Raw genomic sequence first — 11139 nt, 5'->3', positions numbered from 1 at the left:
TTACAGAGCTCTTCTTACAGGGGCTACTGTCAGCTCTAGGAGGATGGGCTACATTAGGGGTGTGTCGCCCAGGGCTCTTTTTGTAGCAGGAACTCCTTTGCATATCAGGCGACACACCCCTCATGTAGCCAATCCTCCAAAAGCTTACAGAGCTCTTCTTACAGGGGCTACTGTCAGCTCTTGGAGGATTGGCTACAATGGAGGTGTGTCGCCTAATATGCAAAGGAGCTCACACTTACCTTCCTTATCCCGCCTCACCGCGCCGCGCAATCACATCGATCCCTGGCGTCTACACTACTGACGCGCGGGAGTGTGTGTTGACATTTTTTAAATTTTTCCCCTCAGTTTGCGCATGTGCATAGGCGCTCATTCGTAGAATGGGGGGGGAACTATCATGGCGCATGCGCAGAACCACAAGGGCGAATGAATCCAACCCCTCCAATAAAAGACTTCCCTTTAAACTTTTGACCTGAAAATGGCCTCCGTGAGATCCCGAACTCATCTAAACGCTAAAACGAGTGACTGTTTAAATGTGGGTTTTCTAAACGTGGTGGCGGAGCTCCGCCTATGCACGCACCGCCAATGCATTAAAAAAAATGGTGGGGGAGAAGTGGAAGCCTCGGGCAGCTTTTGAGTGGGGAGGGGATTTAAACCGGAAGTGGCGATCAGACGTCAGAAAAGTGCGGCTAGAACCGGAGAATCAGGAAAACACCACTTGGGGACCTGGTAACAAAATACTCCATTTTAAAGGGGGTTTGAGCCGGAAAGCGACGGCTGGGGACGGTGCGCAGATGTTGGGTGTGTGAACGTGGATATAAGATCCATTACTGAAGCGTGCCGAAAGCGGACTAAACTAAGCGGTCTGAACGCACCCTTAGATATTCATTTGCTAGTGTGACCTATTTATTGCTTTACAACTGGTGCCCTTATCACCTTAACTTATTTAGTGTCACTTTGCAAATCTTGATCATCATGTCAACATGTTAATTTCCTGTTCATTCTCTGGCTAGAAGTTTGAACCTTGACTGCCATTCCAATGCATTTGAAAAAGCGTGCGTGCACACGGAAGCTCGCACCTTGAATAAACCTCTGTCGGTCTTAAAGGTGCAGCTGGACTCTAAATTGGTTCTGCTGCTTCAGAGCAACACGGCCGACCACCTGGATCTACATACATCCAGCCGTTCCTAAGAAATGAAACTGCTGCATTTCAAGCATCCTAGTTCAACTCCCGTCAGGAAGCCATTCATCTCTCTCCCCGTTTAGACAAAAAAAGGAATGCATTCACGCCTTGGGCAACACCACAGAGTTACCATTGATATATGTTTATGTGTTTTTGAGATTTAGAACTTGGAACAGTATTTTTAATTGTTTTAATTGGGAGTCCCCAACATGGCGCCCCCGGGCACCATCGCTAAATCTCTAAACACGTACTTAGAGCATCCTTTACCTCTCTACGGTTTCAATCAATGCCAACAGCAATTTTGGAGGGATGATTCGATCAAAATCTGCTGGCCCATCGTCTATGTATTTGTGGTACCCACAAACTTGAGGATGTACCTCACTGTATTCTCTTTTGCCCATTGTATTGTAGTCCGAGGGCTAAATTTTTAGCAGGTGTTTTATCTGGTCTTAGTGCCTACCCAGTTGAGGGGGAAAAAAATCATTTTTGTTATCTGACATTGATGCATATGTCTCTTATAAAGTTTCATTATTTGCCCTTGCTGCAAAGAATATACGTTCCAAGGTGGCATTGAGAAGGGGCATTATTTAGGCTACTAAACTAAATTAGTCATATTTTGTTACTGATCTCTGGTATTTTTGTATATTCTGACTCTTAACCTAGAGCTTCTTCACAATGTGTGCTTTGTAACGGCCAATGGCTAATTACAATAAACGAAACTGAACTGTTTTTAGAAATTGGGTGGGGTCCAGAGGGCCTCCTGATAGGCCACTGGAGATTGGTTAGCTGTTCAACACGGCACAAAAATCTTCAGTGTGTGACTGAAGGTAAGCTGCGGACGTAGAGTGGCCAGCGCTGGGTCAGGAAACACCTGGAGATTTTGGGGGTGGAGCAAGCCCGTAGCTAACGTGAGGCCCATGGAACCCAGAACCCTAGCGTTTCTCCTGGGTCCTCACCTTCCCGGGCTGGCCCCAAATTGCATGAATGTAATTAGATGAAGAAATTGGATTTATAACCCTGTGGTTAAGTGCGCGGACTCTAATCTGGGAGAACCGGGTTTGATTCCTCACTCCTCCACTTGCACCTGCTGGTGTGACCTTGGGTCAGTCACTAGCTCTGGCAGAGCTGTCCTTGAAAAAGAGCAGTTTGTGTCAGAGCTCTCTCAGCCCCACCCACCTCACAGGGTGTCTGTTGTGGGGAGGGGGAGGGAAAGGAGTTTGTAAGCCGCTCTGAGACTCCAAGTGAAGGGCGGGGTATAAATCCAATCTCTTCTTCTTCTTCTACCCTTTCCCTTCCCCTCCCCACAACAGATGAACTGTGAGGCAGGTGGGGCTGAGAGAGCTCTTTCAAGAACTGCCCTTGAGAGAACAGCTGAGAGAACTTGTGACAGACCAAAGGTCATGCCAGCAGCTGCATGTGGAGGAGTGGGGAATCAAACCCGGTTCTCCCAGATTGGAGTCCGCCTAGGATCCATTAGAAGCTTAGCAGCGTACTTATGCCTGAACACTTACTGAGATCAGCATCCTATCTGAATGTATTATCATCCATGACTTGTTCTAAAGCACTTTATGAACAAGAGAACTTTTGTATTACTTTCACATTTCCTGAGGAAGAGCCAATTTTGAAACGTTGTTATATAATCCGGAGACGACGTTGATTAGGATTTTCTTATGATTTGTAGGAATTGATTTATTGTGTTGTAGTGCTTCAGACTGTAATACATAGTAAGCATTTTCTTTGCAAGTCTTGTTGACTGCTCGATTTATGAGAAAGACACTCATGACTATCTTCTTTATACTTATTCTCTGATTAGGTTGTGTTTGTCCACATTTGTTTTCAGAAGGCAGTAATCCTAGTCCTATTATATTGCTTATGAAACGTCCATCCTACTGATTGCCTTGACTTACACTACATATTTTGCCTTAAGTCTCAGTGAGAAAACCTTACAAAAATAATGTAAATAATTATTCCTTCATCTACATTAATAATGCAACTTTTAGCAACTGGTGAAGAGAAGAAAAACGTTACTACAAATATTAAACCTTTATTCTATTAAACATAACTATTCAAGTTGTGAATAAACCAATAAGTGTGCATTGAGGTACAGAAACGTCTTCTCAGGTCTGTCTTCGAGGGTGCCACAAAATTACTGGATGGTCTTGTGGAATGGAGGTATGCAAAAATGAACATAGAAAAATTTAACAAGGGACAAACAAACATGAAAAGGCTGTGAATTTAAAGGACTTCATGAACTCTGCACTCAAGAGCGTCAAACTACGCAAACAGGTTTTCGTGTGCTAAATCTCGAGGCACGTTTTACAAAAATCAATTCCTCACTGCCAAGAGATTTTTAAAAAAACCAGCCCTGGCCAACTGTTTCCACATTTTCTTCCTACGGCAGCCCGATTTTATTGACCTTTGAAAAGAACGGCTTGCTCGGAAGGGCATACGGAAGCTTCTCTCTGCTGGAACTCTTCCTGTCAAACCCTGTTCAATTTTGTGACGATGAGGACTCGCACCGTCTGGTCAAAGGCACTGCAAACGCAGAGGCCCCTTTTGTCCGGGCTCCAGTCGAGGCTAGAAATAGGCTGCGTCGACAACGTCACGTTCTGCAGGAGGGTAACCGAACCGGCTACCCCCGTTTCTCTACCTTCCGAATCCTTCTTCGAGCGCTGGGCTGGATACTCGCTAGAAATGTAAAAACAAGCCCGGATTAGAAACCTATCCCAGGGACCCTTTTTAACGATACACCATTTTCACGGTAATGGTTCAAAAACAGAAAACGGGCAACATCAACAACTGCCTGTACACGTGGCCTTCTCCGCTGTGGCCCCACCTTATGGAGCGGCTGGCCTGATGTGGTCAACAAGGCTCTCGCCCGCCTAGATTTCCACCAACTATACAAAACCGAGTTATTCAAGAGGGGTTTTTTGCACAGATAATAGGGTTGCACTGTACAAAATGATTAACAAACTTGCTTGGATAAATAGTTAGGGGGCGGGGTGTCAAACATGCAGACCGGGGGCTGGATCAGGCCCCTGGAGGGCTTCTATCAGGCCCACAGTGGAACTGGCCGTCTCCTGCTTCTTCTTCCAGTTCTGCTGCTGCCGCGTCATCGTAGGTTTAAAACTTACAGATACACACCTGCATAGTCAAGATTGCAACACCACAGACATTTTGATGCAATAATTCAGAGCGAGAGGTGTGAGTTATCAGACACAGTTAAATAAACAAAATATTGCAAGAGTGCTAATGTTTTAGGCAGGTACTTATTTTAAGTTAAAAAAAAAAGCCCTTTGTGTTTGTGTTCTTTATAAACTTTATATCTCCGTTAGCTGGTATTACATCTTATGACACACGTGGCCCGGCCCAACAAGGTCTCATTTATGTCAGATCCGGCCCTCATAACAAATGAGTTCAATGCCCCTCAGTTAGGGGCGGTGGTCTATACTGCTGTGTATAACCTTACTGTAAGTAGGATCCTGTTATGTAATTTGTGCACTGCTTAATAGGTTTTATGCTGTGCTTCAGTTTTTTCTGGTGGTTCCAGAACAGGGATGGGCACGAACCGGGAAAATGTGGTTCTGTTTGTGGCCAAACCACGAGCCCAACCAAACCAGGTTTGTTCGTGAACCAAACCTGTTTGTGGCCCCACAAACCCCGGTCCCTTTCAACGGGGTTTGCATAAAGCCCGAAAAACAGCTCAGCGGTGGGGAACAGCCTGCTCCCCACTGCTCAGCTGTTTCAGGCTGTCTTGTGCAGTCCCTTTAAAGTTTCAAGGGGTTTAAAGATTCAAGGGACTGCAGAAGTCAGCTTGGAAAGCAGCTGAGCGGTGGGGAGCACCTCCTCACCACTCAGCTGTTTTTGCGGCTTTCGTGGGGAACAGAAAGCAGGGGTTTAAATGGGCCTTGAGTCTCTTTAAACCCCTGCCTTCTGCTCCATTCACAAACTGCCATGAACCGCTTTAAAAGTTCATGTAAGTTCGTGATGGTAGACCTGTCACAAAGTTCTGCTCACGAACCAAAAACAGGGCAAAATTCATGATGAATTCTGCTTCGTGGTTCGGGTTTGTGCCAACCCCATTCCAGACTTCTTAAGTCATAAGGAATTGCTTCCCGAATGTCCCATTTTGTTGACGCTACTGACGCACAATGTGTAATCCAACATTGGCTTCTCTTATGTTCTTATGTATGTACTAACATTCTAAAGATCCTAAATGCATTAAATTACATGTTTAATACATAATGCACAATCAGTTTTGGACGGTGGCTCTTTCTTCCTGATGGACGGAAGGTAGCAAGAAAATAACCTCCCTGTGAAAACAAGGTCGTTAAGCACCTAGAAAGCCTGTGTGGGCACACTGTACCAACTTAAGCAGAACCAAACACGAGAGTTGCGTACAACATTCACAGTTCTAAGAAGACATTTCTCTCTGTCAGGGATGAAGCCTACCTGGGCAGAGCCATCTTCAAAAATAGAGTTTTTAAACATGAACGTACAAGCTCCCCTGCACAGTATGCAGAACGGTACAGAGCTGAAGACGGGGGTCCCTGACATGTTGCCCGTGGCCACTGACCCCTTTTCTGGCGCCCACAAACTGTTTTTAGAAAGTGGGTGGGGCCAGGTGGGGCTTTTGCCCAGCGAGGCCTCTGATTGGCCACTGGAGATTTGATTGGCTGTGCAGATTTTTAAAAAAACGTCGATTTGGTAGCAGCTGCCGCCGCAGCGCAAAGGTCTTCCTTCTGTGACTGAAGGTAAGTGGGGGCAACCATTTTGTTGCTGGCTCCGCCTCCAGCGGAAGCCGTTTCCTGGCAGCCATTTTGTGGCTGCGCCCACCACGCTGTGTCAGAATTCCAGAGGTGGCCACAGGCTCAAAAATATTGGAAACAGCAGAGATTTATTTATTTATTAGATTTATATCCCGCCCTTCCCAGATGGGCTCAGGGCGGCTTCCAACAGTGGCAAATGCCATAACAAACAGTTAAAACAGTATAAAACAATCAATAAATAAAGTGCGGTGCTCTAGATATTAACTTATCTCTCCAAGATGGGATCCTTTTATGGACTATTTAACATCAACTTTGAGGGGACACGGCGAAGATTTTGAGAATACGTGGTCAAGGTTTTACAAACGGCTAGAATACAATACATAAAACTATCGGACACATGACACAAAAGGAAATTAAAAATATACTATTAAGTGTAAGCAAAAGGTATATATGAAAACTATAAGGTGGGGGGAAAATTAATGAATGTACTCAGCTATCGTATGAGGTCACCGAATAGACTGAATAATGAGTTAAAGGGATCTCCCTATATTTGTATCCCTGGCTGTGATCACACACACTCAATAATCCCCTTTCAATGCACTTTACAACTGGATTTTTACTGTGTGAACTGGCAAAATCCAGTTTGAACGTGGATTATTTAGTGTGTGTGATCGCAGCCCCTGTATGTTTGTGTTTGTTTGTTTCATAATAAATAAAAAATTATATATATATATAAATAAAAAGGTTGGGAACCCCTCATTTACATCATTCAAGGAAGGGCCACTTTTGCTCTCCCTCCTACCCCGGACCGTGAGCATAAATACTTACTATTTCCAAAGATGAAGGTTTCCAGCTCCTCCGCTCGTCAGAAAGATGTCCCTGTTCTGCGGGAGGTGCCGAACTTGCCACATGGTGGCTTTGTGTGCCTGACAGACATAAAGAGTTGCATAAAGTTTCCCAGTCGACAAGGTCGACAACGAACAGAACGGTTCTGTGCCCGGGCAAATCAGGGAGGGCTTCTATTTCCACGTGCTTTCTGTAGGAAGTAAGAAGTCCATCCACAAACAACCGCTGTAGTTACAGTCCTTTGTTTACACAATACAGCGGCCTGAACACTTACCCTATGAGGAAAGGTTAAGGCGCTTAGGGCTCTTTAGCTTGGAGAAACGACGACTGAGGGGTGACATGATTGAGGTTCATAAGATTATGCATGGGATAGAGCAGGTAGAGAAAGAGGTACTTTTCTCCCTTTCTCACAATACGAGAACTCGTGGGCACTCCATGAAATTGCTGAGCGGTCGGGTTAGAACGGATAAGAGGAAGTCCTTCTTCACCCGAAGAGTGATTAACACATGGAATTCACTGCCACAGGAGGTGGTGGCGGCTACAAGCATGGACGGCTTCAAGAGGGAATTAGATAAGCATATGGAGCAGAGGTCCATCAGTGGCTATTAGCCACAAGGGATAGATAGGGGCTCTGGGGCAAGTGATGCTCTGTCTTCTTGGTGCTTGGGGGGGGGGAGGGGGAACAGTGGGAGGGCTTCTAGTGTCCTGGCCCCACTGGTGGACCTCCTGATGGCACCTGGTATTTCTGGCCACTGTGTGACACAGAGTGTTGGACTGGATGGGCCTTTGGCTTGATCCAACATCTGACTTCTCTTATGTTCTTATGTTCTGAACAGTCTGACCTCGTCAGAGCTTGGAAGCTAAGCAGGGTCGGCCATGGTTAGTACTTGGATGGGAGACTGCCGGGAAGACAGGGATGGGCCATGCCGAGGGAAGCAAGATAGCAAACCACCGCTGCTCATCTCTCGCTTTGAAAACCCCACGGTTCTGGGGTCGCCACGAATAGGTTGCAACCTGATGCCCCACTACTGATGGCTCTCTCTAAGCGTTTGAAGGGCGGTCCCTTAGAGGAGGGCAGGGAGCGGTTCCTGTGGGCAGCAGAGGATTAGGAACTCCCAGGGGTCGCTTTGTAGAAAAAGACGTGCAGGAGCTCCTTAACATAGCTCATTAGCATAACTCATTTGCATATGCCACCCCTGGCTGCTTCTTGCTCTGACTGAGGGCTGCTGGGAGCAGGGGGTGCGGCTTGTTGCATGTGCCCGCCCCCTGGGCCCTTTACTGCCGGAGCTCCACTCCTGCAGGAAATTACCCCTGGGAACTTGCATTCATGGGTTTAAATTAAGGGCGGAGAAGCACCGGCTGGGTATTAGTAAAACATTTTGACCAGAGTTTTGACCAGAGTTGTGCCACAGTGGAATCGGCTGCCTCGGGAGGTGGTGAGCTTCCCCTGCACTGGCAGTCTTTAAGCGGCGGCTGGACAAACACTGGTCAGGGATGCTCTCGGCTGATCCGGCAGTGAGCGGAGGGTCTTGGACTAGATGCCCTGTTAGGGCCCCTTTCAGCTCTGGGATTCCACGAGAAAAGGAGCGTATAGCTCTTGTCTCTTTGACGCCTCCTCCTGACCAAGCCCTGAGAGGAAAGGCTGAGGGACTTCTTGGGAATGTCCAGTCTGGAGAAGAGGAGGTTGAGGGTGGGACAGGATGGCTCTCTTGAAGCATCTGAAGGGCTGTCCTCTAGAGGAGGGCGGGGAGCTGTTCCGGTTGGCAGCAGAGGAGAGGACTCGCAAGAATGGGTTTCAATGAAGGGTGGGAAGGTACCGGCTGGATCTTAGGGAAAACGTTTTGACAGTCAGAGGTCCCTACCACACGAGGGACAAAAAGGACCAAAATAGGTACCCCCGGCAGTCTTCAAGCAGCGGCTGGACAGACATTCATCGGGGATGCTCTAGGCTGATCCTGCATTGAGCGGGGGTGGGACTAGACGGCCTGTATGGCCCCTTCCCTGAGATTTTATAGTTCCATTATTATTTTCACGGCACTGAGGACAGGTACTCACACATGTGGTGTCCCTTCTTCTGTCTAACCTTAAGCAGCAAAGAGCACCACTCAGTCTGGTGATCTCTCCACTGTGGTTGTCCCACACAAAGCGAAGGACCGCTCGGGCTCCACAGAGCTCTCCACTGACGGCAGAGCTCAGGGCCGAGGGGGTCTCATTTCACGCTGGGCAGAAGGGACAGATCCCGCCCTTCTCCAAAGTCCTCTGGCACATGAAGCTGGGGCTTTGTGGAAACCTTAAAGGGAACGCCACAACTATGCAGTGACTAAAAAGGACACAGGAGCTGCGGTGGCTCACTACCAAGGACACATCTCTGCACAACTCCGCCATTTTATTTGCTCCACTGACGGCATCGTCCACAGGGCCTCGTGGGTCAAACGTCAAGATCCGGACCAGATGTCAGGAGGAAATTGCTCAGAGGCTCGTGGTCCTGCAATGCTTCCCTCTAAGCTGCGGAGTCTTGTGAGCAGAAATTCTACTTTGTGAACTATTGGCATTAAAGTTGCGAGCGAGCAATTTGGCTACTGCATAAATTGGTTTGCTCTGGAGCCATCCCTTCCTGAGCAAAGACAAAAATGTGTGAGCTAAAAAGACTAAAAAACTGTGAGCTAGCTAACATCAACTCAGCTTAGCGGGAACACTAGTCTCAATGCTCCCTTCTAAGCTGTTCTACCTTGTGAGCTCCTGGCATTAAAGTTGCGAGTGAGTGATTTGGCTGCTGCATACATTAGTTTGCTCTGGAGCCATCCCTTCCTGAGCGGAGACAAAAAGGTGTGAACTGGAGGCTAAAAAACTGAGCTAGCTCACACTAACTCAGCTTAGAGGGAACCCTGGTCCTGGGTACTGCCTGCGAAAAACACTTCCTCCATGTGTACTTAATACTACCCCTTCTTCTCTCCGGCATGCAGTGGGAATGGAACCTCTCCCTTCATACTGATGAATAGCCCAGATTTTATACTGTACCTTTTCTGAAAGAGAAGCAAAACCTTTCGTTGGATGCTGAGTTCTCATGTCAAAAACATGGAACTTCCCTTCCAGGGACGTCGCCACCAGCTTGTTCATGTTTATATCTTTCCGGTCAAATTCCACACTGCAGACCTAGAAACACAAAATCAAGTATTAGATTTATACCCGCAGAGGAATCCTCTCTGCTCTAGTCTACAACTGTAACCCGGAACGATCTGTGCTGCTTGCGGTTGTGCTTTCGTTTTAAGGTGGAAACTTCTCTTTTGTGTGGTGTACAATAAAGTGTTCTTGCTGCTGGTACCAGACACGCCACACCATACGGTCTGGACGAACTGTTCTGCCAAACAAGGCCGGCCACAACGGAGGTCAAAGGGGGAGATGCGACAGAAACCCTAAAACCTGACGTGAGGGCTCAAGAGTGCCACCTAGAGTGCCTGGGACCTTAGACACCTGGGGCCTCCATCAGAAAAACCCCTTCATTTCCATTCCACACTGGACCGTTCTGACAAATTGGCGGGCCCTGCTGTGGCCACCAAACCAAGGGCCTCTGAAACGAGGGCTCTGTTATGACTACGAACATGTCCTTCAACCCCATTTCAAAAACCAAAGAGTACAAGGGTATAAGAACATCACAGAAGCCATGTTGGATCAGGCCAGTGGCCCATCCAGCCCAACACTCTGTGTCACACAGTGGCCAAAAATACCAGGTGCCATCAGGAGGTCCACCAGCAAGGCCAGAACTCCAGAAGCCCTCCCACTCTTGCCCCCCAAGCACAAAGAATACACAGCACCACTTCCCCAGACATAAGAACATAAGAGACGCCAATGTTACTTGCCCCAGACTGAGAGTTTCTATCTATACCTTGTGGCTAATAGCCACTGGTGGACCTCTGCTCCATATGTTTATCCAATCCCCACTTGAAGCTGTCTATGCTTGTAGCCGCCACCACTTCCTGCGAATTCCATGTTAGTCATTCTTTGGATGATGAAGTACGTCCTTTGATCTGCTCTAAGCTTACTGCTCACGAATTTCATTGAGTACACACAAGTTATTGTATTGTGAGAAAGGCAGAAAAGATAAAATAGGTAAAAGGAAGTCCTTCTTCACCCAAACAGTGATTAACACATGGAATTCACTGCCACAGGAGGTGGCGGCGACTACAAGCATGGACGGCTTCAAGAGGGAACTGGATAAACATATGGAGCAGAGGTCCATCAGTGGCTGTTAGCCACAAGGTATAGACAGGAACTCACAGGCTGGGGCAGGTGATGCTCTGTCTTCTTGGTGCTTGGGGGGGGGGGGCAACAGGGGGGGGGTTTTTG

General features: G+C 47.4%; 1 protein-coding gene across 1 annotated transcript in view; it reads right to left on the bottom strand.

Moving 5' to 3' along the window:
- Positions 1–3275: 3275 nt before the first annotated feature.
- Positions 3276–11139, bottom strand: part of WDR92 (WD repeat domain 92) — a gene marked incomplete at its 5' end in the record, with an annotated part of 22363 nt that continues 14499 nt past the window's right edge. Inside the window, 3 exons of the mRNA XM_015416647.1 lie at positions 3276–3868; positions 6778–6875; positions 9814–9948. Of these exons, the coding sequence (XP_015272133.1) occupies positions 3661–3868; positions 6778–6875; positions 9814–9948 (441 nt within the window). The remainder of the gene's footprint in view (positions 3869–6777; positions 6876–9813; positions 9949–11139) is intronic.

The sequence above is a fragment of the Gekko japonicus genome, unplaced genomic scaffold, assembly GCF_001447785.1.
Source record: "Gekko japonicus isolate JY-2015 unplaced genomic scaffold, Gekko_japonicus_V1.1 scaffold6250, whole genome shotgun sequence".
In the NCBI taxonomy this organism is placed as follows: domain Eukaryota; kingdom Metazoa; phylum Chordata; class Lepidosauria; order Squamata; family Gekkonidae; genus Gekko; species Gekko japonicus.
This window is presented reverse-complemented; position numbering and strand designations above follow the sequence as displayed.